The sequence below is a fragment of the Neofelis nebulosa genome, chromosome 2, assembly GCF_028018385.1.
Source record: "Neofelis nebulosa isolate mNeoNeb1 chromosome 2, mNeoNeb1.pri, whole genome shotgun sequence".
In the NCBI taxonomy this organism is placed as follows: domain Eukaryota; kingdom Metazoa; phylum Chordata; class Mammalia; order Carnivora; family Felidae; genus Neofelis; species Neofelis nebulosa.
Genome location: NC_080783.1, coordinates 206426892 through 206454832, shown reverse-complemented (window position 1 = coordinate 206454832; position 27941 = coordinate 206426892). Strand labels below are relative to the sequence as shown.

At 39.4% G+C, this 27941-nt stretch overlaps 1 protein-coding gene across 7 annotated transcripts in view; it reads right to left on the bottom strand.

The window, feature by feature from the left end:
* The window catches only part of USP48 (ubiquitin specific peptidase 48), a 115626-nt gene that overhangs the window by 37306 nt on the left and 50379 nt on the right, over positions 1 to 27941 (bottom strand). For 3 of the 7 annotated variants that reach the window (XM_058718739.1, XM_058718735.1, XM_058718733.1), the window contains exons 2-11: positions 25965 to 26085; positions 24847 to 25003; positions 20874 to 21001; positions 20081 to 20205; positions 19471 to 19579; positions 16831 to 16964; positions 16039 to 16121; positions 8974 to 9153; positions 5430 to 5558; positions 3748 to 3897 (exon numbers count right to left, since the gene is read on the bottom strand). In XM_058718739.1, the coding sequence (XP_058574722.1) occupies positions 3748 to 3897; positions 5430 to 5558; positions 8974 to 9153; positions 16039 to 16121; positions 16831 to 16964; positions 19471 to 19579; positions 20081 to 20205; positions 20874 to 21001; positions 24847 to 24874 (1066 nt within the window). In that variant the 5' untranslated portion in view covers positions 24875 to 25003; positions 25965 to 26085. The remainder of the gene's footprint in view (positions 1 to 3747; positions 3898 to 5429; positions 5559 to 8973; positions 9154 to 16038; positions 16122 to 16830; positions 16965 to 19470; positions 19580 to 20080; positions 20206 to 20873; positions 21002 to 24846; positions 25004 to 25964; positions 26086 to 27941) is intronic. The other 4 variants (XM_058718734.1, XM_058718736.1, XM_058718737.1 and 1 more) reach the window with 4 other exon arrangements.

Here is a 27941-nt window from a genome sequence, read left to right as displayed (position 1 = left end):
GACTGAGTTCCAAGTTATAAATTAACCTCAGAAAAAATTTTACAAATTAACCTCATCAACCATAACCACACTTTTATAAGCCAGTTTTAACCACTGAACTTTTTTTCTTCGTCCGAGAGGATACTGGTGTCACTTAAAACATATTTGATTTCCCCACCCCAGTCCGTATCATGAGCTACTTGTTATATAACGTATATCAAGAAAGTAAGCTATTTTATACAAATTCCAGTATGAATTACACTAGAATTGAATTGTTAGCGACTTTGACGTTGCAAAAATTTAGACAAAACTGAACCACCTCAAAATGAGTTTTCATTTGGGAAAACAAGAGTCCCAGAGTTCCCTAAAAGTCAAAATTAAGGACAAAGGGCCAGCTTTGATTACTTACAAAGATCTCCAGTGAGTCCCAGCATAAAACATAGAAGAAAACATACAGAGATTGAATTTACGTATTTGTATCATGTACTACTTCTGATGAGATCTGAGGGATAGACAATTTAATGCAAAGCCCATTTTGACCAATTGTATACTTCTCTTAGAGTTAGTGACAAGTCTAGAAAACTACTTTCCATTTAAGTTCAGTGTGAAACACTTCAATTTTTACAAAAACAAAATTCAGCATGATTGCATCCCGTTATTTGTTCTAAGACTGTACATCGTCAACTGAGAGCCTTCTGATGGATTGGTCAGCCCTAATGCAGCTGCAGAGAAAGAGCTCATGACTGCCAAGTTGAGACCAAGGTCTAATCCAAGTTCTGCCACCAAGAAACTGAACTTGAGCAAGTCACTTGAACTCTCTATGCTTCAGGTCTTTTATTTGTAAAATGAAGGTAATAATACCTGCCTTCTACCTACCTCACAGGGATGTTGTTGAATGTAAAAGATAAGATATGTGAAGCATTTTGAGCTTTTTGGAAGAAAAGAGATATAGAAAAGTTAATCATACATTCACACAATATATAAAGTGGAGACCTTAAGATTCAGTATAGGTAACATGGTTGTGACACTCTACAATATATAATGATACAGCTAATTAAATTCAAAATACTTCCCAATTTTATTTGGCATTTATCGAGTTTAATCTGCCAGGGACAGAGTACACCTGGTTATCTTCAGAATTTTACTAAGATACATGATCTCTGTCCAAGAAAGCAAAATGAAACTCTTAGCATATCTAACCCTTTCTCAAATACAGTCCCATAGATTAAAATTTTTACTAATCTGAAGACCATCAAAGGAGGGAAAACTGAACTGTGACACAGAGGAACATTCAAGAACCATTCACCAGGTGTTCTCATGTCCCCAGGTGCTGGGGAGGGAAGAGCAGACAATGCCCACTATTGCTAACCGCAAACAAACCATAAGGATCCCGACCCTCACGAGAAAAGGAGTCCAGGAAGTACAGAAAACACTCTGTGCCAAGGGCCGGCTGCTGGAATTGAAAGCCCAGGGTGGCTGTACCCCGGACCCGTATGATAATGTGACTCAAAGGCAATCTGCTTCAGACAAGATTTCCCAATCCCCTACTCGAATCCCACAGAAAACTTCCAAGTGAAGGTTATTGTTTTGGTTTTGAGCAGTTACATATGAATTAAAAGTAAGTTATGAAGATCAGAAAAATCACATCTGATTTTACAGTAAGAGGAGGAAGGGAGAGATCAGAGAGCAGTTCTGGGGTTCTGATGGAATTCTGTATTATTAATTCTACCGATTTTCTAGATTCAGGGTGCTAGTTTTAGTGTGCTGGAGGACCCATGGAAGGAAGAGGGGCTGTGGTTCACATAGGTCTGTCTGTCTTTCCATTCCCAATCTCGATTACTATAAAGAGTTGGATCAGTCTCTGCCAAGAGTTCCCAGACAATCAGGGACGAGCTCAAGTCTCAAGAGTTAAGGCAGATCTGCTTCTGGAGAGTTTTTACACTACTGACGTTTCTGTCCTAGAGAAAGACTCATGGCAGATTCCCTATGATTTGTGATCTAGCAAACCAGCTCAGCACTGTCTTCCGAAGGCATGGGTAATCAAGCACCGAGAAAGGAATGCGCACTCTAATCGCCAAGGTGGAAATACTGAACAGTCTATCATCTCACCACTTCACAAAACAGGAAAGCACTTGTGACAGTATTTACCAGAGAGAAACGTACATTTTGGTTAAAGTTATGTATAACTTTTTTTTTCTTTTTAATGCCTGAATTTTGAACATAAGGAAATCCCTTGGGGGGAATTATAAAAGTCTACAAAGACTGTGGCCTCAAAAATATTTGCAACACTTCACCTAGAGATACTTTACCATTATTTGCAGATACCTTATTTAAATTTCAATAAAAAGGGCCAAAAGTGTCTGTGTTCCCAATGAGGCATATGTTTTAGGATAAATGACTCTCCTTTTATATAAATGTTCACAAACACAAGTAAGAGTTAGAAAATGCATAACAAAGACTAGGATTGGCAGCACAAAACCACATTCATCTGATTTTGGATTTTCAACACTTAACACGACATAGATATTCTACTATGTATGTTTACTGCAAATGGGAGGAAGATGTTCCTAACTGGTAAAAGTATTGATAACGGAGAGATATTCTAAGAACACAAGAGCAGTTTCTTAGAGGCTGAAAACAGCCAGGAGATGCCCAAGTATGTGCTAACCAGACACATCCTGCCTTTGGACAATGCGGTTTTAAAAGAGAGGGACTTAACTGCATCTAACATAAAATGCAGTTTTGAACCATTCTCTTGTCCAGTGAATGCAGAAAACTAGGAATACAGTTCAAAAAATAGATTTCTAGGTCTCAACTCCTTTGAATAAATTTAGGTATTTGAATCATATTCATGTCCAAATCATTTTCAGTAACATCAGGGTCAGTCTCATTCTTTAGAATAATCCCAACCCTTGGGACAGAGTGAGACCAACGCATTACAAAAACAAGTCAGAATCAAATAAAGATGTGGTTTAGAAAGAACTGTTCAGAGTCACTCTTACAGATTTAGCAATTTATATTCATCTTTTGTTTAAAAGAGCATACCAGTAATGGAAAAATAAGATATGAAAAAGACAAAACCACAAGTACAATGATACTTGAGTATTTATCTTCAAAATTTAGGATTAAATTGCCTCTCTTCTTTACGTAGGAATTGGACATGGGGAAGTCTGCCTAGGAAACGTTAAAGACACATCGTTACCAATGGTACTGAAGGCTTAAAAAGTTGGGATTTTCTAAGGCACTAGGTAAACCTGAATAAACATACACAGTAAAGGGATGAGCTGGCTTGTGTGGGATAATTCTTAAAAAATTAAGGGTCAGCAGAAAGCTCTCCATTCTTAGCATAATGTTTGGTATTAAATTTCAAATTAGTATAACAGTATCATTAAAAATAGTACACAGACAAGACTGCCTGTTAAGACTGTCAGGGCAGTGAGTTGCTTCCATAACCCAATCAGATTTTTAAGAACAAATTAATATCTCACAAAATAGAAATGCCTGTAAGACTCATACATATGCAGAATGCTGACCTAAACCTTTTAATTTGTTAAGAGCTTCCCATTCTTAAAAGTACATGATAATGAAAACTATATGGAATGCTATGCATCAAATTATTGCTCGTTTACATAGTAATTTTATAGTGCTTAAGCTGGCGTTAGTGGGTTATAAGAAAGGGTAGGGGAAAGTTTGTTCATATACGTTTGTGAACACGAAAGAAACAAGGCACATAATGGCAGCAGTGCTGTCCCAGAATATCTTACAGACCAGCTCCAGCAGGTAACCTTTGGTACAGCTCCTTAACCTCTTCGTGCTTTGCTTTTCCTTTATCCACACTTTGCTTACGCATCTCGGCCATTTCAATACACCACTCCTCAAACTTGGAATTATCCCGATCTACCAGCTCTTGAAGAAAGGCTATTCAAAACAGAAAGACAAAAACTAATGTTTTCCTGTTTTTAAAGACACAGAACCATGCCAATCTCGAAATTACAGCAAATATCGGTTAGGATTCTAGCGGGAACTTCCTACTGCGGTCTCCCTTTCTGTAAGAGATCTATAACCTGCAGACAAGAGTGAAAATGGAAACAGCCACTTGAATGATACTAGGTAATTCCCAATCTGGTTCTCTATGATGTCACCAGACAACTGGAGCCATCAAATGGCTCACAAATACCACTTAAAAACAGATGATGCCACAGACTACAGTCCAGTAGTAGGTAAGATGACAATTTAAGACTGCCCTCAGGCCTGTAGCAACTCTTCCCCACCCCCCACCCCTTCTTAATTAAGTAAACTCTAAGCCCATGCCCATGGTGAGGCTTCAACTCATGACCCTGAGATCAAGAGTTGCATACTCTACCAACCGAGCCAGCCGGGCACCTTGCTAAGTGGGTAAAACCCACTTGTATGCTTTACAAATTAAACCAAATGGTTCCTTAAATACATGTTTTCTTACCTATAAAATTTTTAAAATTGTTTGTGGTTTTCTTTGGGAGGGAAGGGGTCAGTGGAACAGTTCTGTTAAAAGTTCCTTTATTTTTTGGGTGCTTGGGTAGCTCAGTTAGGCCTCCGAGTCTTGATGTCGGCTCAGGTCACAATCCTGGGGTTCCTGAGACTGAGCCCCATGTCGGGCTCTGTGCTCAGAGCCTCCCTGGGATTCTCTCTCTGGCTCTCCCTGACTCGTGCAGGCTATCTCTCATTCTTGCTCTCTCAAAATAAACTTTTTTTTTAATGGTACCTTTATTTTAAAAAAACTCACTACTTTATTTATTTATTTATTTATTTATTTATTTATTTATTTATTTATTAAGATTTTATTATGGATCTGAAGCGGGCTCTGTGCTGACAGCAGAAGCCCAACCCGGGGCTCCACCCACGACCCATCGACCCATGAGATCATGACATGAGCCAAAGTTGGGCATTCAACCGACTGAGCCACCCAGGCACCCCAAAATTTTGTAATTTTTAAGTAATCTCTACACCCAACACGGGGCTCAAACCCTCTCTACTCATGAGATCGAGTCACACACTCCACCAAATGAGCCAGACAGGCACCCCCAAGATTCGCTACTTTAAAAGCAAATTTGTGATTATATTTACTTTCACCAACACTTACTATCTGCAATCAACCTATCTTAATAAATTAAAACAGGAAGTTTTTATTTTTGTAATTATCTTTAAATGTTTTATTTATTCTTGAGGGAGAGTGTGAGCGGGCGAGGGACAGAGAGGGGGGAACAGAAGATTTGAAGCGGGCTCTGTGATGAGCACAGCAAGCCTGATGAGGGGCTCAAACTCACAAACCACGAGATCATGACCTGAGCTGAAGTCAGACGCTCAAACGACTGAGCCACCCAGATGCCGCTAAAGCAGTAAGTTCTTATCACTGACCTTTGAGCACAGTATTCTAACATATTTGCCTTATGTAACCCTGGAAAACTGCTTACCTGGTACCTGAACAATTGTGTTGGGTTTTTCTTGAGTTTGTAGTCTATACACCAACATGTATGCATTTCGAGAGCAGTGAGTTCCTTTGCCACACTTGGGTTTACGTGTCTGGGACTTAGAAGGTTCTGCTGAGGTCGAGAAATAAAAGATAACTAAATTAGAATGCCTCTAGTATGTTCATCCTTTTGCAGGGGAGGGGAAGGAGGAGGGCCACAGAAAACAAATTTCTATAATACACATTCAAGATACTTTCACAGGGATCTGAAACATTAAAAGGCAATACAAATTCAGCATGCTCTTTAGATGCTTGAGTATTTAAACAAGCTTACTACCCTACCCCCTTTGCCTGCCATATTCCATTTCTATAAGATGGTAAGAAAGTACTATTTTTCAGGAAGAAAAACCTAGAACCAAATGAAAGGTACTACTGCTATGAGTTTATTTTAATGTCGATCTTAAATTACAAAAGTAAGTCCAGGGGCGCCTAGGTGGCTCAATCGGTAAAGAGTCTGACTCTTGATTTTGGCTTAGGTCATGATGGTGCAGTTAGTGAGATCGAGCCCGATGTCAGGCTCTGTGCTGACAGCTCAGAGCCTGCTTGGGATTCTCTCTCCCTCTCCCTCAGAATAAATAAGTAAACTTAAAAAGATTTTAAAAATCAGGGTGCCTGGGTGGCTCAGTCAGTTGGGCATCCGACTTCAGCTCAGGTCATGATCTCAGGGTTCGGGAATTTGAGCCCTGCATTGGGCCTGCTGCTGTCAGTGTAGAGACAGCTTTGGATCCTCTGATCACACCCTCTCTCATCCCTCCCCCAATTTGCGCACTCGAGCTCTCTCCAAAATGAATGTTCTTTGAAGGATTAAAAAAAAAAAAATACAGTAAATCCAGATTATGACAGAGAACACACTGATGGTTCCCAGAGCAGAGGAGGGCAGGCAGCTGGGTGAAACAGATGATGGGGATTAGGGAGTATACTGGCAGATGAATTGTTGACTCACTATATGTTAACTGGAATTAAAATCAAAATTCAACAAGTTAAAAAAAATACGCAGATTTAATTGCCCAAAGAAATAAAATAGCATGTTCAAAATAGTGAAATGCTAATGAGCATAAAGATTAGCCACTAATCTCTACAAATTCAGTAGCATGGCATTCATTCCTAAGTGTTCTGCATGGCAAGTGGATCACATGAAAGTGATCTTCAGATTGGTGCCTAGGATCCAGGGGTAACCTTCCGGTGGTATGAGATCACGCTTACTTCTCAGGAAATCAATGACCAGATCTCCAATTCACTATATACTTTTGTAGAATCGAGCTGCCTCAAAGCTGAGGTTCCACTGATAGCTCCTGCCTCTCCTTTCTCAGTCATCCCTCTCCCACTTTACAAAGGAAAGATATAACCTCACCCAGGGATTAAAAAAAAATTCTCAGCCATGTCATTAAAAGATGTGTTTACAATAAAATTTTGCTTTTTATTTGATTCAGGAGTATTCTATAACATACTCATATGGGATTGACCAATGTGGTGATATTTATAATTTAAAAGATAAAGCTGGATCCTGAGGCAAGGGGGGGGGGGCGGGCAGGAGGGAGAAGGGGAAAGGGAGAAGGATATTGGGGGGAAAAAAGAAAAAGTTCAATCAAAAAGAACTTTAACTATTTAGAGCTTTATGGTTAAAGAAATCTGAAGTATATTCCATTAGAATAAAATTCTGCAGGGTCAGATGGAAATGATGGAAATACTAGTATGGGAGAAAGGGGGAGGGTTAAAAGTGTCCTGCTGTAAACAAAGACCAATTCATATGTCTCTGAAATAGTGGGTATTGACTGTTAACTAATTTCATTTGGACGCTCTTAAAAGTGATGTTCCAGTTTCACTATGTCAGAAAATCACATTATTTGGAGCACTTAAAATTATGACGAAAATGTCGGGTTTTAAAACTTGCAAGGAACGCAAATTCGTTCAATATTCTTATAGAGAATACAGGAACAAAAAGTTTGAAGACCACCATAACAGTAAATTAAAAACGTCAGGAGCATATACAGTAAAGAGGCAGTTGGGCACTTCTAACCAGAAAGTATTATGATTTAACATGTTCAATTCTTTGTAGAAGATGGGAATATAAAACAATTCATAAAAGTTCATAATAGAACACAGGTGAAAATGACTCGTGGAATTTAACAAACAAGGATTTTCTGTTTTTGATGAAAAGAAAACAACAGATGAAAGCTGTAACGAACATTGCATAGTGGCATTAAAACACTGGAATGGAGGGGCGCCTGGGTGGCTCAGTCAGTTAAGCACCTGACTTCGGTTCAGGTCATGATCTCACGGTTTGTGGGGTCGGGCTCTGTGCTGACAGCTCAGAGGCTAGAGACTGCTCTGGATTCTGTACCTGCCCCTCTATCTCTCAAAAATAAACATTAGAAACAAACAAAAAAACACTGGAATGGAATCCTGATAGGTGTGGAGTCTCTTTCTCTTGAACTACTCTAAAATTTAGGGCTGCTTAGAAACAGTAGATAGGACAGCCTTACCAATGCTTTTATTCCTACAATTCTGACTAAAATGAAGACAAATCAAATAAACTTCAGTGAAGAACAGTCAAATAAAACCACAACACAATTATTCATAATTTAAAGCTACATCTCAGTTTTGTTCCCAGAAAGACTCTCACAAAAAGAAAAATTATAAGCAAAGGTTAAGACCCTGAGTGTTACTAAGATGGGATGGGAATAACATTGCTGAATATCTATAAACACCTGTTATTTAAAAGCAGAAAATACCTCTCTCAATTACAAGAATATCGTTGCCACTTAAATATCTGCAGAAAGATCTACCCACATGCCTGGAAAGCCAACTCCAATGGCCATTGGAGGCTCCTCCCTGACACCTTGGGCAAGTGGTTCTGATCCACGAAGAACTGTGGAGGAGACACACACCCATTCCCATTCCTTTTCTCTTATTTAGACTCCCAAGTCCAAGCCTCATCCAAGAATGACAAACACAGAGACAGAGTAATGAAAAGTTCAGCTGAGATGGCTTCTACTGGAAAAACTGTGCACTTCGTTAGGGAAGGGATGGGTCTTCTGGCCCAAGAAAATGGACAGGATGACAGCTCCAGAGTAAGGTGCTATTCACAAAGTACTGTGAAGGCAGACCTCATCACTACAAAATCGCAAGCAGCTTACTCCCCAGAGGCATTGCATCACACTCTGGGGATGGCATAAGATACTTAACAGGGAGGAGCAGGCACTGTTCTCAGAGCAAAGGTCCCCTGCTAGAGTTATTTCTCCAACATACATCTCCCAACACAAAGAAAAACATCATGGAAACCATCTCTGGAGGAAAATCTTTTTTTTTTTTTTTTTTTAAATTCAGGCATTGCTAACAAAAGATGTTCAGAGATTTTACGTGTGTTTAAGACATGCAAATACCCTTAATAACCCATACCAATCTTGGGCCATAAAAATTTATCAAAATATTTCCAGTAAAAAAAAAATTTATATTTTAAAAGGGCACTCACAACTTAAAGGTTTTACCTAGATCTTCCTCAATCCCTAGTTGTAATTTCTTCCCCTCCATCTTTTCTATGTCTTCGTCATTAAACTTATACCATTCACCGGACTGTGGATCTTTCACATGGGCAATGTAGTGGCCAGAATAAGCACTCACTCCTCTGTGTATAAGGACTGCACTCAGTTCATACACATAGGACCCACCTGGAGAAAGAGAAAGGGAGAAAGTAAAAAACGTTTTGGACAACAATATTTCTTCTTATATCCTGAGCCTTAACGGTAATGATTAAAATTGTTTTCCTATCTGATAGAATTCAAAACATGGCATTTTTTTTTTTTTTTTTTACAAAAAATTTAGTTTTACAAAGTAATATAGCAGATGCTATTTTAAGCACCTGACTGTACTGACTCTCCATTTCTCTTGCAAAATATACAGATGGAAAGCTATCGCACTCTGGGCACCCAGGTCAGGGTTACAAAGCTATTCTGTAGTACACTTTGCTATTCTGCATGAATTGGCTCACCTATATACTTACCAAGAATCAGGTGATCATATTCTTCTCACAAATTACTTATACAAACTAATGAGATGGGAGTGTGAAATTCAAAAAATTTATTTTCAAGAAGAAAAAATGTTTTAGAAAAAATTAGAGATAAGCCATTAAGAAAAATTGCTGTTGGGGCTCCTGGGTGGCTCAGTCGGTTGAGCGTCCGACTTCGGCCCAGGTCATGATCTCGCGGTCCGTGGGTTCGAGCCCTGCATCGGGCTCTGTGCTGACAGCTCGGAGCCCAGAGCCTGTTTCAGATTCTGTGTCTCCCTCTCTCTGACCCTCCCCCGTTCATGCTCTGTCTCTGTCTCAAAAATAAATAAACATTAAAAAAAAGAAAAATTGCTGTCAAAACAGGCATAGGCCAAGATAACTGGAAACAGGAGAGAAAACATTAAAATTTAGAATGAGGTGGGGCACCTGGGTGGCTCAGTCGGTTGAGCGGCTGACTTCGGCTCAGGCCATGATCTCACAGTTCACGGGTTCAAGCCCCACGTCGGGCTCTGTGCTGACAGCCCAGAGCCTGGAGGCTACTTTAGAATCGCACTCTCTCTTTCTCTCCCCCTGCCACCACCCGCCTCCCGTCTCTCACAAATGAATAAACGTTAAAAAATTAAATTAAAAAATCTAGAATGAGGGGCATGTGGCTATCACAGTCAGAAGAGCGTGCGACTCTCAATCGAAGTTCTGAATCTGAACCCCATGTTGAGTGCAGAGATGACTTAAATAAATAAAACTTCAAATAAATAAAAATGCAAAATGATTCTGCACTGAGGTTTCTTCAGAAGTATTTTTAAATTCCTATTTCACTTTAAAGAAAACCAATAAATAGACAAACAAAAGCATATTATGCACATGGTTTATGCAAGAGAAGGCTTTACCCATTTATCCAAATATCGGCAAATGAACATTGCCATTTTCAGATACAATATTCTAAAGCTTTTTTTAAAGAAAATCTTTTAAACCAATCATGGGGAGAAATACATATGTACTGGGGAAAAAAAATCACTTCTATCTATTTTATTAAAAATTAGAAAACAAAAAACTAATTAGCAACTCCATAATACAGACAGAACCACTACTGACACTGAGACCTGCAGTTTTTTCTAACAAATATATCATTAACATCTTTCTATATCATTAAACATCGTAAAACTCATTGTAGTGGCACCTGGGTATCTCAGTCGGGTAAGCGTTCTTGACTCTTGATTTCAGCTCAGGTCATCTCAGGGTTTCGTGAGTTCTGCATGGAGCCTGCTTAGGACTCTCCCTCTCTCCCTCGCTCTCTGCCCCTCCCCTGCTCATGCTCCTGTCTCTCTCAAAAAAAATAAACATTAAAAAAAAATCAGATATGATAAAGAACCAAACTAGAAATGAAAATTATAATAACTCAAAGTCAAAACTCTACAGAAAGGCTTAACGGTGGATTAGGTTCACCTGAACAGAGAATCAGTAAAGTAGAAGGTGGGGCTAAAGAAATTCTGGGACACACAGCACAAAGCAATGGAAGAGTCAGGGAACACCTTAACAAACACCTATTGGGATTCGAGGGGAGAAGAAAGAGTGGGGATGAGACATTTTAAGACACGATGGTTGAGGAATTGTTTGATACCTTTTGCAAGGAGGATAAATACACTTAGAATCTAGCCCAACAGGTCACAGTGACACTGCAGAATGCCCAAACCAAAGAAAAAACTCTTAACGATGACAAAACAGGCCCCAACCCCTCACCGGCAACACAAGCACTGCACGTGAACAGAACGGCCCACGTTAGGGAAAATAAATGTCACAAGAACAAAATACAGACAATTTTCAGACAATGATATGTGAAAACAATTTGCCATCGACAGACCCTTTCAAAAGGAATTTTATAAGCTCTATTCCATATTAAAAAAAAAAAAAAAAAGCCACTGCAGAGGGGAGGTCTAGAATGCAGAAGGGAATGAATGATAAACCAAAGACGGTGGTAAACAAAACACCAACAGTCCTACACACAATAAGGCAGCCTTTGAGTTTTTTAAAAAGCAGAACTAAAATACATACAGAAAACAGGAGCCCCTGGGTGGTTGAGGTGGTTAAGGGTCTGACTCTCGATTTCAGCTCAGGTCATGATCTCACATTTCATAAGTTTGAGCCCCGCACTGGGTTCCAGGCTAACAATGTGGAGTCTGCTTGGGATTCTCTCTCTCCTGCTCTCTCTGTCCTTTTCCTGTTCATGCTTGCGCTCTCTCTCTCTCTCTCTCTCTCTCTCTCTCTCTCTCTCTCTCAAAATAAATAAACAAACAAACAAACTTTGAAAAATTACTAAAAAAAAAAAAAAAAAAAAACAAACACAAGAAATAAGCAATTTAAGAGAGGATCGACTTCTTAATGGTTTAAGGTCCTTGTAATGTGTTTTTGGTTTTTGTTATTTTTATTTAAGTAATCCTAAGATCAACAGTTACATTCTTCCAAGTGAGCCAGCCAGGCACCCCAAGCTACTTGTACTGATTACAGAGGTAAAGACACTATGTCCAGAGTTAAGTGCACATGTTATTTTCTGTGTTAACTAACGGAAGTAGAGAAGAGTGGTATCAGACAGCTCAGGCTGTATCTACCTGGTGTGCTGGTCCACACTCCATATTTTAGGGCTTACCTGGACTCCCCCACCTACTGTTCTTTCTACCACACTGCCCTCTCCCATTACTTCATGGTAAAAGTGAACCAGAAAAAGCCTCTCCATCTCCCCAACCTCAGGAAACCATAAAGTAAACCCATTACCCCTGAGGAGAGCAAGAGAAAGAGAAAGAGACTGTGGGGTGGGAAGGGAATGTCATGGTGTTAGTCTGGCCTTCGTATCAGGTTCTTACAGCTTGGGTGAACAAGGGGACCTCAGCATTGAACTCAGGTTGTGCTGGTACCTAACTAGCAGGGATCCCAGATGCCTGGCAGAAATAAGTAAGGTCTCACTGGAGGATGTGGCGTCATGCCAGCCCTAAGGGAATCCCCACAGATTTTCCATGTGCAATAACCAGCATGCAATCAAAGATAACCGAGTACAAAAGAAACGTGACAACAACAAAAGAACCTACCGATACCCCCAAAATAAGCCTGCACAACATTCTAAGAGTCAGTCATGGACTATAAAAGTAGGCTATGTTTCAAGAAATGAGAAGCTTTAAAACATATTCAAGTAATGGGGAGCCATAAAATGTGGTACAGATTTGAACCACAGGAAAGATCAGTACTTAAGGGTAAGTGGGGGGGGGGGGGGGGGAAATAAGGGTAAGTGGACCGATGCAGTTAAAAGATCCAGATTGGGGGGCGCCTGGGTGGTTCAGTCGGTTGGGCATCTGACTTCGGCTCAGGTCATGATCTTACACTCCTTGAGTTTAAACCCTGCAATGGGCTCTGCCTTGACAGCTCAGAGCCTGGAGCCTGCTTCAGATTCTGTGTCTCCCTCGCTCTCTGCCCCTCCCCCGCTTGCACTGTGTCTCTCTCTCTCTCTCAAAAATAAAATAAAAACATTAAAAAAAAAAATTTTTTTTTTAAGATCCAGATTGGGATTCCGTTTTTTCGTATAAGCTTGCAATTCCCCAAATTAAAAGGGTTGAGACGCAGACAGACACACAGCTATGACAGTGTTTTTCTCCAGCCACCTTCAACCACAGCCCGGATAAAGGAGCCAGGGAGGCAGGCAGTGCAAGATTTCATCATGGGTTGGGTTTCACCTGGCAATATCCCAGGAGGAAAAAGGTAAACTAAAGCCTAATGTTTAGGGATGCAAACTTACATCGTGAAGCACTGAAGCAAAATAAAAATAAAAATAAAAAATAGGGGTGCTTGGGGTACTCAGTCAGTTAAGCATCTGTCTCGTGATCCGGGCACAGGTCATAAGCTCACGGTTCGTGATACTGAGCCCGGCGTCAGGCCAGAGCTCGCTTGGGATTCTCTCTCACTTCCGTGCATGCATGCTCTCTCCCCAAATAAACAAACATTTAAAAAATTAAAAATAAAAAAATAAATGAAGCACCATAAAAGCCAGATCAGTGCCTATGATTTGAGGGGAGAGAAGGGGGTGTTACTGGGAGGGGCAACAAAAAAGACTCTAGAGTACTGGGAAGCTTTATTTCTTGGCCTGGATGTTGCTCGTGCAGATGTCCACTTTGTGACAATTCTTCAAGCCAAATGTGTATTTTGGACTTTTATGAATGTGTTATATTTTATTCTAAAAAGGTAGGAAAGTCAATAGAGTGACGTGTATGGTGCACACAACACCAGGACAAGGGAGGGTGTGCCCCTCAGGATGGCTGAGGGAGAGAAGTGGGAGAGATCGCCTCTAATAGGAGTTCCACATAGTATTCCCTAAATTAAACCATCATGATACACCATACAAGTAGAAGCAGTAACTATGACTGTGTGACCGAGAGACAACACCACAAAAATGTTCATATCACATTACCGTTGTCAGCCTGAATTTATACTTACCAACTCATTACTCTCAACAGCTTCAGAATTCTGGTAGTTGTGGACAGCCAGTGGAATCTGTTCTTTAATGGGCACCTTTATTACTGGATCTCAAGTCTGTCTTCGTGTTTTGCTAACTGTACTAGTTTACTTAAAATGTTTACTTATTTTTGAGAAGAGAGAGTGTGAGCCAGGAGAGGCAGAGAGAGGGGGACAGAGGATCTGAAGCAGGCTCTGCACTGACAGCAGAGAGCCTGACATAGAGCTCAAACCCACGAACCGTGAGACCATGACCTGAGCCGAAGTTGGTCACTCAACAGACTGAGCCCCCCCAGGTGCCCAGCTAACTGTATTGAAATGTAACTGGTCTCTTCTGAAATTCTATGAATTTTATTCAGCCCCCAGACCCTCAAGGTGGTCTACAGGTATGTTAAAATCTCTAAGAAATATGGCAAAAGTTCAGTTAGAGAGTCAAGGGCTAAAGGTTCAAGGAATGGAGACCCCTTGGTTTACAGATCTCTGCAGATCTGCGGGCCCACTATTTAAGGAAACAAGTGAATTCTCCTCTTAAAAAGACCATCTTTTAGACCTACTTTTCCAGCTTCATATGGATAGGTATGCATAGACACATATAAATAATACAGGAAAACAAATACTGGTGATATAGTTATAGAATTGCAGGTAGTTTTTATTCTTTATGCCTTCTAAATTTTCCAAATTACCAAGAATGAACCCAACCCTGTGCAATTTTAACAAAAAGTAATGTTTTCAGTATTTAGAAGGTTGTGGGTTTGTACAGCAAATAGTACAAGAGCCTGTGAAAGACAGGTCTATAGCTACAAACTACTGGATTAAATTTTACTAGTCTTAGCTAACAATTCTAAAATAAGGAAATAATTTTTATTCTTCTATTTAAATACTAAGAGATTAGTCAATGCACACACTAAATTTAAATATTTCTACAGAGTTTTTGACACGTCAAGTCTATTTCATAATCATCTTGTGCTCCTTACAGTACAAATTAGACAAATACATAATATATTTAGTAACATTAGTAAGAAAAACTATCAAAATCATACAGTGGAGACAAGGAAAGTGCCAATTTTACATCTAAGTTTCTGGACCCGGAGAAACCACCAGGCTATCAGACATCTCTAATTTTAAACAACTACCTGGAACAAAGGAGGCAGGAAGCAAACCACTAACCAAAGTGGACTACAGTTAAGTTACTCATTCAGCCAAATATAAAAGTAACAAAGTCCAGGTGCAAAGTCTGCAGCTGTTTTCTTCCTGCACCAAGGTGCAAATTTCAAACCCGCAACAGTGACAGAGCATCACACATTTTAAAGTTTAAGTATTTAATACATCATTCCCCAACCTATCCAATGGTTTTTTTCAAAGGTTTTATTTTATGGCTTGTTTCTATTGTAAGTTGCCTCCAGAAGCTTTTTATGGAAAGAGTTTATGATATTAATTTCTTTATTAAAAATGTAATGGACAGGAAGATCGATCTGAGAAGTGCAACAGTCCTTCCGGTCAGGTCAGGGCAAGAGGGACAAAAGGGCAAGAAGTCTTCCTCTATCAATAATTACCCTGTATGTAAGGTGAAGACCACCAAAACAAAAGGGTAGGAAACCGTTTGGCATACCATCATAGAACTCATCACTGATATGAATCAGAGCATACATATTGAAATTACGCCACCTAAAGTTTTTGATGAAAAGTTAAAAAAATAAAAGAAACACGAATGGAGGCAGCTCAGAGAGACTTCACTTTATGAGGAATTACAGATACAGTTCTGACACTAAGGGACCACTTTGTGGGTTCAGACAGTAAAACACCTTCTCATGTTTTTATTCTTTTGTACACTTAATTATGTAGATCGTGACAAACCATCTAACCTTTGCTGTGTACTTACTCACGGAAAAATGGAAGTAACACATCTCGGCTTGCCTAAAAAGCCTTTGTTCCCAGACAGACGTTAACGTTAGCAAATAAAATTTAGTAATCAACCGCTGTTCTGTATTCATCACAAGCAGATCACAAGTTACATTCTCTGAGCATTAAAATTATCACTGCTCGGTAAAAATATTACCTTTATGTTCCACATAAGGCTCCATATCCAAAATTTCTGAGAAGCCAATGTAGGTATTCAGCTTTTTCTTATGTCCAGTTTGCCTAACCAAGAGGAAAGCTAATTATATTTATATTTAAAACAATCATAAAACAATGTATAAGCTCTATCACCTAGTTTAATAAAAAAACGCATTGGTAGCTAGGTAGGCTTCATTTAGCAATCTTGCTCAAAAACCTGTACGATTAGAAGTCGACATAATGCTGTCTTGTAATCGGTGTAAAATAATAGATTGAAATTATGAATTTAAAGTGGTGATTCTAAACTTATTTCCGGAAGTTTTAATTTAATCACAACAGAGCCACCGAAGCTCCTGCACAGAAGTAATGTGCATACGCAAACACTGCCTTTATTGTAATTATAAAATCAAAGATATATTCCCATGGGGGCTGGAGCACCGTTAACTATAAATTTACTCTACTTCTTATACAGAAACACAGGAACAGCAAAATAATTCACTCCTTACCTAAATGTTTGTTTTCTTTTTCTAGTTTTTAATAATTAATAATAGGATAAAAAATAAGGACTCCCTACCTTTCTAGCTTTAACTCATATATGTCCGGCTTACCTAAGAATTTTGTGATCAAACCATGAATTATTTGCAAGTCAAAAGGACGGGCCCCACCTACAACTTTCACCCCCAAATCTAGAGTTTCCAAGTGTAAGCATTGTATTACCTTCTCTGTCTATGGTAGAATCTGTCCCCATCAGGCCACAATGAACAACCAACACTGCTACTCTGCACATGCTTACCTGTCAAAGACAAAGCGCATCAGCTGTAAGTTCAGGGTGCAGGGAAGGCTGAGGAGTCTGATCTTCCTTGTTGCGTTCTGTTTACTTTGACAGTTTTCACAAAAGTATCGATTGTCTCCTTCTAATTTTTCTTCCTGCTCAGAAATAAGACATATTAGTTAAAAAAAAAAAAAAAAAGTAGAGGGTGGAAAGGTTTTTTTAAAAAACTGATCAAATCTCTGATGGAAAGCATAATTTCATGTTCATTAACAGTCCCCCCCCCCCCCCCCAAGCTGTTGAAGGTCAAGCCACTACAAGTAACAAAAAAGGACACCTACAATAAAAGGTACTACTTGGCAGGAATATTATTTACTTGCATACAACAATTTAAAATTGATGTGGCTCTTTCCAAAATGTATGATTTTTAAAAAAGTTTTTAATGTTCATTTATTTTTGAGAGAGAAAGAAAGAGGGAGGGAGGGAGGGGCAGAGAGAAAGGGAGACACAGAATCTGAAGCAGACTCCAGGCACAGAGCTCGATGCAGGGCTCAAACCCAAAAACTGCGAGATCATGACCTGGGCCAAACCCAAGATGCCTAACCCACTGAGCCTCCCAGGTGTCTCCAAGGAAGTAGGTTCTAAGTTAAAAAAAATCCTATGTACTTTGATACAACAAAATTAATTTAATAAGAGTGGGAAATGGGTGGGAATTACATATGGGCATCAGAATACACACACACACACACACACACACACACACACACACACACACACACTTAAAATTACTGAACCACACTGATGACATTAAGCGAAAAGAATAATGCAGGAAATTCAGTGTTATAGCTGATGCTGGTTTCTTTTTAAATTGTTCCCGCATGTCCTTGTAACTCACTGTCCAGTGCCCCTCCTCAGCATCCTTGGCCAGCTGCACCTACCTCCCTGATCCCCTATGTCTGAATGTCCTCAGCTCTCTCAACCCCTTGTTAGTTTTATCCAGCCCCCAATGCCCTCCCCTGAACATACCCCAAAGCAAACTCCCAATTCCTCTCCCAAGCCTAGTCCTCCCACAGCCCTTGTCACAGCGGTTCTGGCAGCTCCATGCTTCCTGGCGCTCAGGCCAAAACCTCAGTCATCGTGGACTCCTCTCTTCTCCGTATCCAGTCTGTAACTGTGGTAGCTCTACTTTGAAAACACACTGAAAATCCAAACACTACTTCTCACCTCTTCACCTAACCCTCGGTCAAAGCCAAGGTCAACTCTTTCTGTCTCCCTGGCCCCACCTTCAGCCAGTTCTCAAGACGGCACCCAGAGCTAAGGATTCAAACACATCAGGACTCTCCTATGACTAGCACCCCCTGGTGGCATCTCACTGCACTCACAGTAAGAGTCCAAGCCTCTGGCAAAGGCGTATCCTAGGCGATGCTTAGTTATGTCTGCAACTTCCAACTTTCTCCCCTTGCTCATCCACTTCAGGCACACTGACCTGCTGTTCCTCAAACCACCAGGCACATTCTACACCTCCTTCTTTCCTACATGGCTCCTTCCTTCACGTTCCATCATTTTATTTAGAACTGCAACCAACCTACCCTCCTTCCTACCACATTCTCCATCCCTCTTCCCTAATTTATTCTTCACCACAATACCTATTATAGTTGACACACTATATATTATACTTATCCTTATTTTATTGTCCTTCTCTGGCCGCAAAACCACTACATTATAAGGCAAAACTCTGTTGTCTCTTTTGCTCACTATGGTTATCCCCAACTGCTGAAAACAGTGTGTGAAAGCAGTAATCGCTCGATCAATATTTAGCTGAATGAATTCAATAAATGAGTGTTTGAAGCAGGCTAACGGTTGTGCTAAAAAGGAGGAAAGGCACAAAAATGTTTTAAGATGTGAAGCTATATGATCAGCTCATCTACTATGTTAAGCGCTTGTTCCTTGGTAACAAAGGATTCCTCTTAGCAGCTTTTCAACTCTGAACAAAAGAGACCCACTTCCATTTTCCCACATAAATCAAAACATACAGAAAGGAGAGATACGCAGTGGAGGGATTTAAGAATGACCACAGTGATTTTAAAAAGAAAACTGTATTCCACACATTGTAGTTCTCATTAAATGAAAGGACAAACTAACCTGGTAGTAACAGAGCTTAGATTCCCTTAAAACACTCTACCACTCTGAAACATACAAGTTTTTACAAATAACTTTACACGTAAAATAACCTGAAAATATCCAAAAGTTATTTTAATACACAATCTGCTTTGACACCTTAAAATTTACAAAGTTTCAGGGCAACTGAGTGGCTCGGTTGGTTAAGCATCCGACTTCGGCTCAGGTCACGATCTTGCGGTTTATGGGTTCAAGCCCTGCCTCGTGTTCCATCTGTACGGAGTGCCTGCTTACGATTCTCTCTCTCCCTCTCCAACACCCCCCACCCCACCCCCTGCCCCGTGCCTCTCCCCCGCTCAGGCTCTCATATCTCTGGGGATAGATAAACTTAAAAAAATTGAAACAAAAATTCATAAAGTTTCTTATAGATTATGACATAAACAGACACTTCATATGTGGAAAAGTCTGAAGTAATGAATTTAGCCATTAAATTTTTACAAATTCAGAATAATATTTAACTGTTAATGAGCAGAAACAACTATATACCTTCAAAAATTCCGAGATACAATCTGTTAACTGTTTATGGCCTTGGATATTTAACTCCAGTTCATAAAACTTTGATAAAAGCTTAGACTCTCTGCCACACTGGTTGCAACTATAATAAAACAGAGTGAAAGTTAAGATCAGAGTTGGAAAACAATAAAGTTCCATTGTATTACATTCTAGAACCATGGAGAGAAGCATTTACCACCTTATTTCCTTGGTTCTCTTTCACAGAAATTATTTACACTGTATGTTAAAAATAAAAACAGAAAGTGATTGGTGAAGCATGGATTTTATGCTTAGGAAAAATTTTCAGAGGCATTTTGCATTTACTCTTAAGAGTGGCTCCAATCTTACTCTTTCAACTCACACCACAGCCACAAAGTCCATGGCAAGAGCTTGACCACACGTAGGTCTCAACACCTGAATGAGTCCAAATGAATTTACCAAGTGAGTTGCTTTCATGTTCCCCCTGGAAATGTATTACTAGAAATATTTCAGGTCCCGCGATAACCCACGAAGGCTATAACTTGGAACTGAACTGAAAATCACATCACATACGAGCAACTGTCTTAGAATAAAATGTACCCTGGGAAAGATGAAACACACTTACACAGTTACATAAGCATATTCTCCACAGAACTGCTGCTGGACAATGTTCCGCACATCTGGATTCTTTTGTTTAGACAAAGTATCTTCCAAAAGAGACATAAATAGCTTTGAAAATTCTTGGGCATCCTACAACACAAGTTTGGGTTAATTTAAAAAATAAAAACAAAGAAAAAAGAAAAAGAAACAGAAAATGAAAACAAAAGAAAAATCATTATCTTGATTTTCAATTTCTGATACAAACAGCAACAAGTGAAATGTTCCAGAAACTACCTCTATTTTTGAAGTTAGCATTTTCAACTAAGGACTAGAGCTATGTTGAATCAATTTGTACCCATGCATGAATTTTCAGAAATGAGATCAAGGAAAATGTGTAATATGCAGGACAGCTAATAAATGCTGGAATTCCAAATAGGAAAAAAAAAAAAAACAAAAAACACTTAATTTCTAAAAAGGATTTCAATTCATTTCCCCCTACAAACATTCTAAAGAACACCTGGGTACCTTTTCATATTAAAAAAAATTTTAAGGTTCTTTGTTATTTTCTGGGAGTGGGACTGGGGAACTTGTTAGGAAGCAGTCTTTTTCTTCCCAGCTTCCATCTTACTCAATGGTTGAGAATTTTGGATTAATATATATTTATTATAAAAGAAAATTTATTTTTGCCATTCTTCTAAAAAAACCAACATAAATAAAAAATAAGATATCATATTGTTTCACTTAATAAAAAAACATTTAAAAAATAAAAAGATATCATATTGTTTCACTTAATAAAAAAACATTTAAAAAACATTTACCTGCTGTTGTCCTGTGTCCAAGCCCAAGGCTTTAACAAATCCCGATGGATCGATGTATCGCCTGTTACTGTTTTGCAACAAGGCAAACAGGTACTGGAGATGCTCACAAATTGTCTGAGGTTCATAATCTATTAAAAACACACGTTTGTCTTTTAAAAACTACTCCTTTCCTGTTTTAAAATATGTACTTCTTCACATGAGAATGTGATTACACGCCCTTATATCCGAAGTATATTAGTGTTTTATTACAGTTTTACAACGTTAACAGAAACAATTGTTCTGGAAGTAATGAGGTAGCCACAGCTATCCATATACAGCCCCCAAAGGCAAGGATTGTATGTGCATTATGACAACAGCATTCATGACTACAGTTTTCCAAACTGTCAAATCACACTGAAATGTTCACTCCAGTAATAAAAACCATGGACTATATTCACCATTCGCATAAGATGGCCAAACACTTTACTGTAATCTCATTAATGTTTACTTGCCATAGGTGAAGCAAGTGACAAGATTCAAACTTGAATGAATGACGTAGTATTTAAAAATCTTACAATTTTGGAGTTGCTAGGTTTTGTCAAAGATGTTTTTTCATTTTGTTTGAAAGAAAGAGGGGGGTGGGGAGGAGCAGAGAGAGACACACACACAGAATCCAAAGCAGGGTCGAGGCTCCAGGCTCTGAGCTGTTGGTACAGGGCCAGACATGGGGCTTGAACCCACGGAACTGTGAGATCACGAACTGAGAAGTCGGATGCTGAGTAGAAGTCAGACTGACACTCAAGCACCCCTAGAGTTGCTAGTTTTAATGAATCTGGGGAAGGTATGTAAATAGGAAACAAGAGCCCCAAAAGACGTGAGTTTGATCTTAGGTGCCAGTCGCCACCCTTCTTTGCCTCCTCTGTGATAACACAGATAAGCCTGGCAAACAACTCTCCTTTACCAGCCTGCACAAGGTCTTGTCAGCAGAAGGTACTGGAGGGTTCAGTTGCCCCCGACCCACCTGTGGCTCGGTTGGTTAAGCATCCGACCAGGCTCCTGCAGCCAAACCAGCACCAAATGGCTTCCAACAGCTTCCCCCAGTGTCTCCTCTGGTGTGTCGCAGGGGGCTGCCTCTAGTGAGGGACTTCCTCTTGAACAACCCCTTGGGCACCCTCTCAGGTGACTTAGCAGGGGTTTCTGAGGCCCAGGACCTCCCTGTGGTCAGTTTCAAGCAGGGGTTCCCACTGAAGCAGCAGCTCAGCACCTTCTCAGGCACCTAGTGAGCGTGTGCAGGGAGTTGTCCAGAGGTCCAGATTTTGGGCCTGAGCAGTGGGGGATGAGACCCTCCCTAGGTGTTCTCTTTTGCCCTGGGAGTAGTGGCTGCTCTGTGTATCTGCTATTCTTATATTTTTTAAGTCCTCTTTAATTCTTACCAACCAATTCCCCCATTACTCTAATTTCCTGTTACTAATTCCCTATTCTTGGGGTGCATTTCCTAACATACAGAATTGTCAAGTCACTACACTGCACACCTGAAACTAAAATGTCAACTATTAAAAAATCCCTTCCAAAAAACCCTTCCAGTAAAATATGTTTTGAAAATTAAAAAATTAAGTCTATCTTGTATAATAATAATAATAATTCGGGGTGCCCGGCTGGCTCAGTCAGTAGACTGTGCAACTCTTGATCTTGGGGTTCAAGCCCCATGTTGGGTGCAGAGATTACATAAAATAAAAATCATAAAAATTATATATATAACAATAATTCCTTATTCTTTCCCTATTCAAATTATTGTGTACTTTCTTTTATTTTGGACCCTGAATAATTTATCTCTTTACTACCACTTGTGACTCTCAGGAAGTCAATGTTTCATTTGTAAAACAAAGATAAAAATCTCACTTCCTGGGGTGCCTGGGGTGCAAATGCTTTGAAGGCTGTTAAAAGCGATTCAAGTTAAGTGTGTGTATACTCCAACTCTCCTATTTTATAGGTTAGGTACTCCATCTGTATAACTCCATAAATAACTCATACTCTGCTGGCTTTCTTATCTGTAAAATGAGGGAATGGCTGAGTTGGTAGCAGAACCCAGATCCCATCATTTCCAAAGTAAAGCCTTTGCACTCCACTGCACTGTATCAGCTAGGACAGTACCACAAATGTACACTCTTATCAGAAAACAAGGTCAGGGAAGACTTTGGTGAAATAAAAATTCCTGTGCTTAGAAATTTAAAAAAAAAAAATTTTTTTTTTTTTTTGAAGATACACATTGAAGCCACATTAAAGGCCATGACACATCATTTTATAAAACAGAAATTTAGTTTTCATTTGTTATTTAACTGACCTCTCACTGGTAAATTTATATTTCAGCAAACTAATACTATCAAAAAGGATCCATTTAACATTACTCATCCTTTGCATACATTCCTATTTTTTTTTAATTTATTTATTTTGAGAGAGAAGAAAGAGCGCACACACACAACACGGGGCGGGGGGGGGGGGGGGGGCGGTGGGCAGAAAAATAGGGAGAGAGAGAGAATCCTAAGCAGGGTCTGTGTGCTGTCAGAACAGAGCAGAGGCAGGGCTCGATCTAATGAACCATAAGATCATGACCTGAGCAAAAATCAAGAGTTGGACGCTTAACCAACTAAGCCACCCAGATGTCCCATACATTATTAAACACTCAATATCCTGGGATGCATGGTGGCTCAGTTGGTTAAGCATCTGACTTCGGCTCAGGTCACGATCTCATGGTTTGTTGGTTTGAGCCCTGCATCAGGCTCTGGGCTGACAGCTCCGAGTCTGGAGCTTGCTTCAGATTTTCTGTCTTCCTCTCTCTCTGCCCCTCCCCCAACTCATGACATCTCTCTCTCTCTCTCTCTCCCTCTCTCTCTCAAAAATAAACTTAAAAAAAATAACAAATAAAATAAAATAAAACACCCAGTATACTATTAATCTAGATTTAAATATTCAGAACTATGAAAATAAAGCTTTGGAGAAATAATCCGAAGAGTTTTTAAGCACTATGTTTTGGGGCAGGGGGTTGTTTTAAGTAGGCTCCATGCCCAACATGGGGGTCGAACTCGTGAAGGACCCCAAGATCAAGAGTCTCATGGTCTATGGACTGGGCCAGCCAGGCACCCCTTAAGCACTGTGTTTTGAAGCACAAATTACAATTAACAAAGATCGAGACTCTAAAAGTGTTACTGTTATCTGACGGGGCTGTCAGAAGTGGTGGGGCTTATAAATCCTATTTTTTCTCTCTCAGAGCCAAAGACATGAGCCATGTGCCCAACCAAGAGCATCCAAAACACGGCACAGGATGTAGATGGGAGCAAAAGTCAAAGTTCCCAACTTGGAGCTCCCAGACCTATGTGATTTTCTTCCATCCCCCAGCTTTGAGAAAGAGAAAAATCTGGTTTGTTCCATGAAAAGTTCCCTCTCAAAGAGAATAATCTCTAATAGAAAGTCATATCAATCAAGAATAATAATCGACACGCTATTCATGAAATAAAATAATTCCAGTAGAAACAGTCTGAAACTGATCCTGTGTAAAACACAAACAAAACTGATTCTAAATTTACAATGTGAGTAGTTGCTAATGGTAATTCATTTTGCCAAGGTTAGTGAATTTAACGGTAATCTTAGGGGTATCATCTAAGTCAGCCTATTTGGGAATCAGGACAAAAGACTGTGGTCATAATGAAATATTAAATCTCTCAAACTAAAGAGAGTAATCTTGTCTGCTTTACTGACTGATTTCCATGAATCACTAAAAATTAATGAACTACAATCACAGTGTAATACCTAGAGCAATTATTGATGTAAGCTATATAATAACAATCAAATGTATTTCCTTCACTTGGATATGAACAATTTCAGTGCACCATTAACAAATTTACCGGAAAAGTAAATTTGTTTTGGAAGGTTGCATTTGGAAGGTTTTCTGGCTGGCAATATCTGCGAAGTGAGCCCTCCCCACATGCGCCCCACTAACCTTTCTCCTCTTGGATACTATCTCCCATTACGTAGTCGCTACAGGTACTTGGACATAAGTATAGTGCCTGCCGAAGCTCCAAGTTGAGAAACCACACTTGAAGAAACGTGTTGACATAACAAGTAGCTCCAAGGTTAGTGAGGCCCACAAATGAGTTCTACAAAAATGTAAAATTTATAATCATAGAGTCAATTTCCCTTCACACACAAAAAAATTATAAGAGGAACTATTTAATTTCAGATTAAAAATTTGCTAAAACTACCCAGGTCAACATGGTATAACCACCATAAGGCTCTCTTGGCCAGGGCGAGGACATAATTTCATGAAAGACACTTCTGGGGTGGCTACTGGAGTGGAAAAGACTTAGGACAGCTCATCTCCAGTCTTCTGGTCTTCTTTGGCCCCCTTCAATCTAAAATTAAAGTGGTGGGCTCAAGGACAGGTCTGTTCTGAACATGTGTACATAGGCTGTTTGTTCATTTGCTCTATTCCTAAACTGTCAACATTTAGGAGTAAAACGTTTAGGAAATTAAACTTCCAGAAATCCTATAGATCTGGGAGAAGTGGAACAAGGAGAGTTGATTACAACTTCTTCTAAGACTGAGAATTCCTGAACTTACGAAGATTCATTCTTAACAGAGTATCCATACAGCTGACTATTTTGTGAACGCCGGGCTTTAGGGTTTAGAAAACATTAATGGGTATTTTTTAAAAAGTAAAACTATCTGCTACACGTGTAATATCTAACACAATGAACCCAAGAAAAGCGAGGTAGAATCATTATGTGAGTTTGTTCCCTGGATTCACCACTTTCTTTAAAGAGGCTTAAAAATGAGTTTGAAATGAAATATACAATATTAAAGCAAACACAGAATCAGCATTTAAACTAAAACTATCATTTAAGACTTGCTGGATTACATGGCCACCTGTTTTAAAGTATTAACTACCAATAAGAACTGTTGCAATTCAAGCAGTTATAGGGTTTTAAGTTCCATTACATCTTAAAGCTGCATAGGCTCCCATAAAGTCCGTTATAGTTTCTGATCATAGATGCAAAACAAAACAACAAAAACCCAGAGGGATACCACATAGCAGTAACTTAAAAAATGATGGCTTACCTTTTTTCTCCTCTCACAGTTGGGATCATCAATGTTATGGAAACTATTTTCATCTATTTCTCCTAACCAAATATGCTCACCAATCCCAACCAAGCAATTCGGATTTCCTTTGCAGTTTCGTCTAACAGAAAAAAAAAAATAAAAATAAATATATTATTTTTAATTAAGAAATGTCACAGCTCCATATTACACATGCAGATTAAAACTATAATGCTATACAGTATTTTATCATATCTCTCCTCTATAAAAATTAGGAAAACTTAGAAGGTATAAACCCCACACTCAATTTGTAAGGCTGAAACAGAACTCCTTTACTGCTGAGAAATACAAACTGATAGTAGGACATTGAGGGAGAGGAATTTTGCAATCTGACAAAACTATACATATAGCTACCTTTTGACCTAGTAATTCATTTCTAAGAATTCACCCTGAAGATACAGCCCCAACAGTGCAAGAAAACCCAGCACGAACACCACCTCAGGTGTTCATTATAGCACTGTTTGTGAAATACTGGGAACCCAAATGGCCAAACGTAGGGGATATTGTACATCTGCACAATGGAGTACTATTCAACTGTAAAATGAAAAACACATAACAAACCTCTGTGAACGGATGTGGAGTAATTTCCAGGATATATTAGTGAGTAAAGAAAGCAATGTGCAAAACAGTACCTATAGAATTCACTTTCTTGTGTAAGAAAGATAGGGAAATAAGAAAATATACATGTATCTATTTGAACAGAAAAATACAAAAAGGATAAACCAGAGACTAATAAAAGTGGTTAGAATATGAGTGGGTTTAGGGTAAACAAAAATGGCGGGGTATGTGACCCTTTTCTGAACATACTGTTCTATAATACACTGCTGAACTGGGGGGCTGTGTGTGGGTTACACACAGAAATCAGTAAGGATGGGGAGAACCCTAAATCTAACATAAACACATTCCAACTAAATAACATCCACAATGAAGGGAAGGGGGAACTAACCCAAGTAACGTGAATAAGGTCATTCATTAGCAAGCTCATTTAGTGGTGTCTTCAGGCTAAAAAGGAACAAATACCAAATCTTAATGACTTCCTTTTCACAGAGAGGTTAACAATTCTAAAACTACTTTCCGTATATTCTCTATTTGAATAAATAAGTAAATATACTGGGGATAAAGGAAACCAAGTTTTGGAAAGTTACAAATAAGAAAAGGGAGGAAGAATAAAATGAACCCTGCAGTACTGGATCAGGAATAATAAGTGTAAACTTGAAGGAAGATTAAGGTTGCCAGATAAACTACAGAACAGTAGTTATTTGAATTTCAGATAAATGACATGTTTAAATTAAAAAACATTTGTCGTCTTATCTGAAATGTAATTGGGCAGGCCAACTACATGGCCTTTTGTCAGCTGAGGGTGTAGAAGCAGTAAGGTGAGACTCCTAGCAACCAGGTCTTGATTTCTAAGTCTTCCCCACGGCTCCTTGGAGAAATGACTGATTCCAAGTCTGGACAGAGTACTAGAGGAACGTGGAACATCTTGCTGTGACCCAGAAGTAGGGATGTACTAAAAGAATGATGGAGGAGAGGGGTGCCCTGGTTGAGGTCATAATCTCATGGTTCATGAGATTGAGCCCCACGTCTGAGCTCTGCGCTGACAGCACAGAGCCTGCTTAGGATTCTCTCTCCCTCTTTCTCTGCCCCTCTCCCCTGGTTTACACATGTGTGCATGCAGTCTCTCAAAATAAATAAACTTAAAAAAAAAAAAAAAAGTAGAGTCTATCCTTGTCCTCACTGCCAGCCCCCCCCCTCCCCGGGGCAATCTTGTACTCTTCAACCAGGTCCAAAGTTGGGTCCTTGCTGCAGCCTGAAAATTAGATGAAACAGGGTTGAACTTTGAAAAAACTTTCAAAACAGATGTGAGAAGTTGAAAGCAACTTGCATTATTTGGCCCTAGAGTGTTGGTATTGTTTTTTTTGTTTGTACACATCTTCT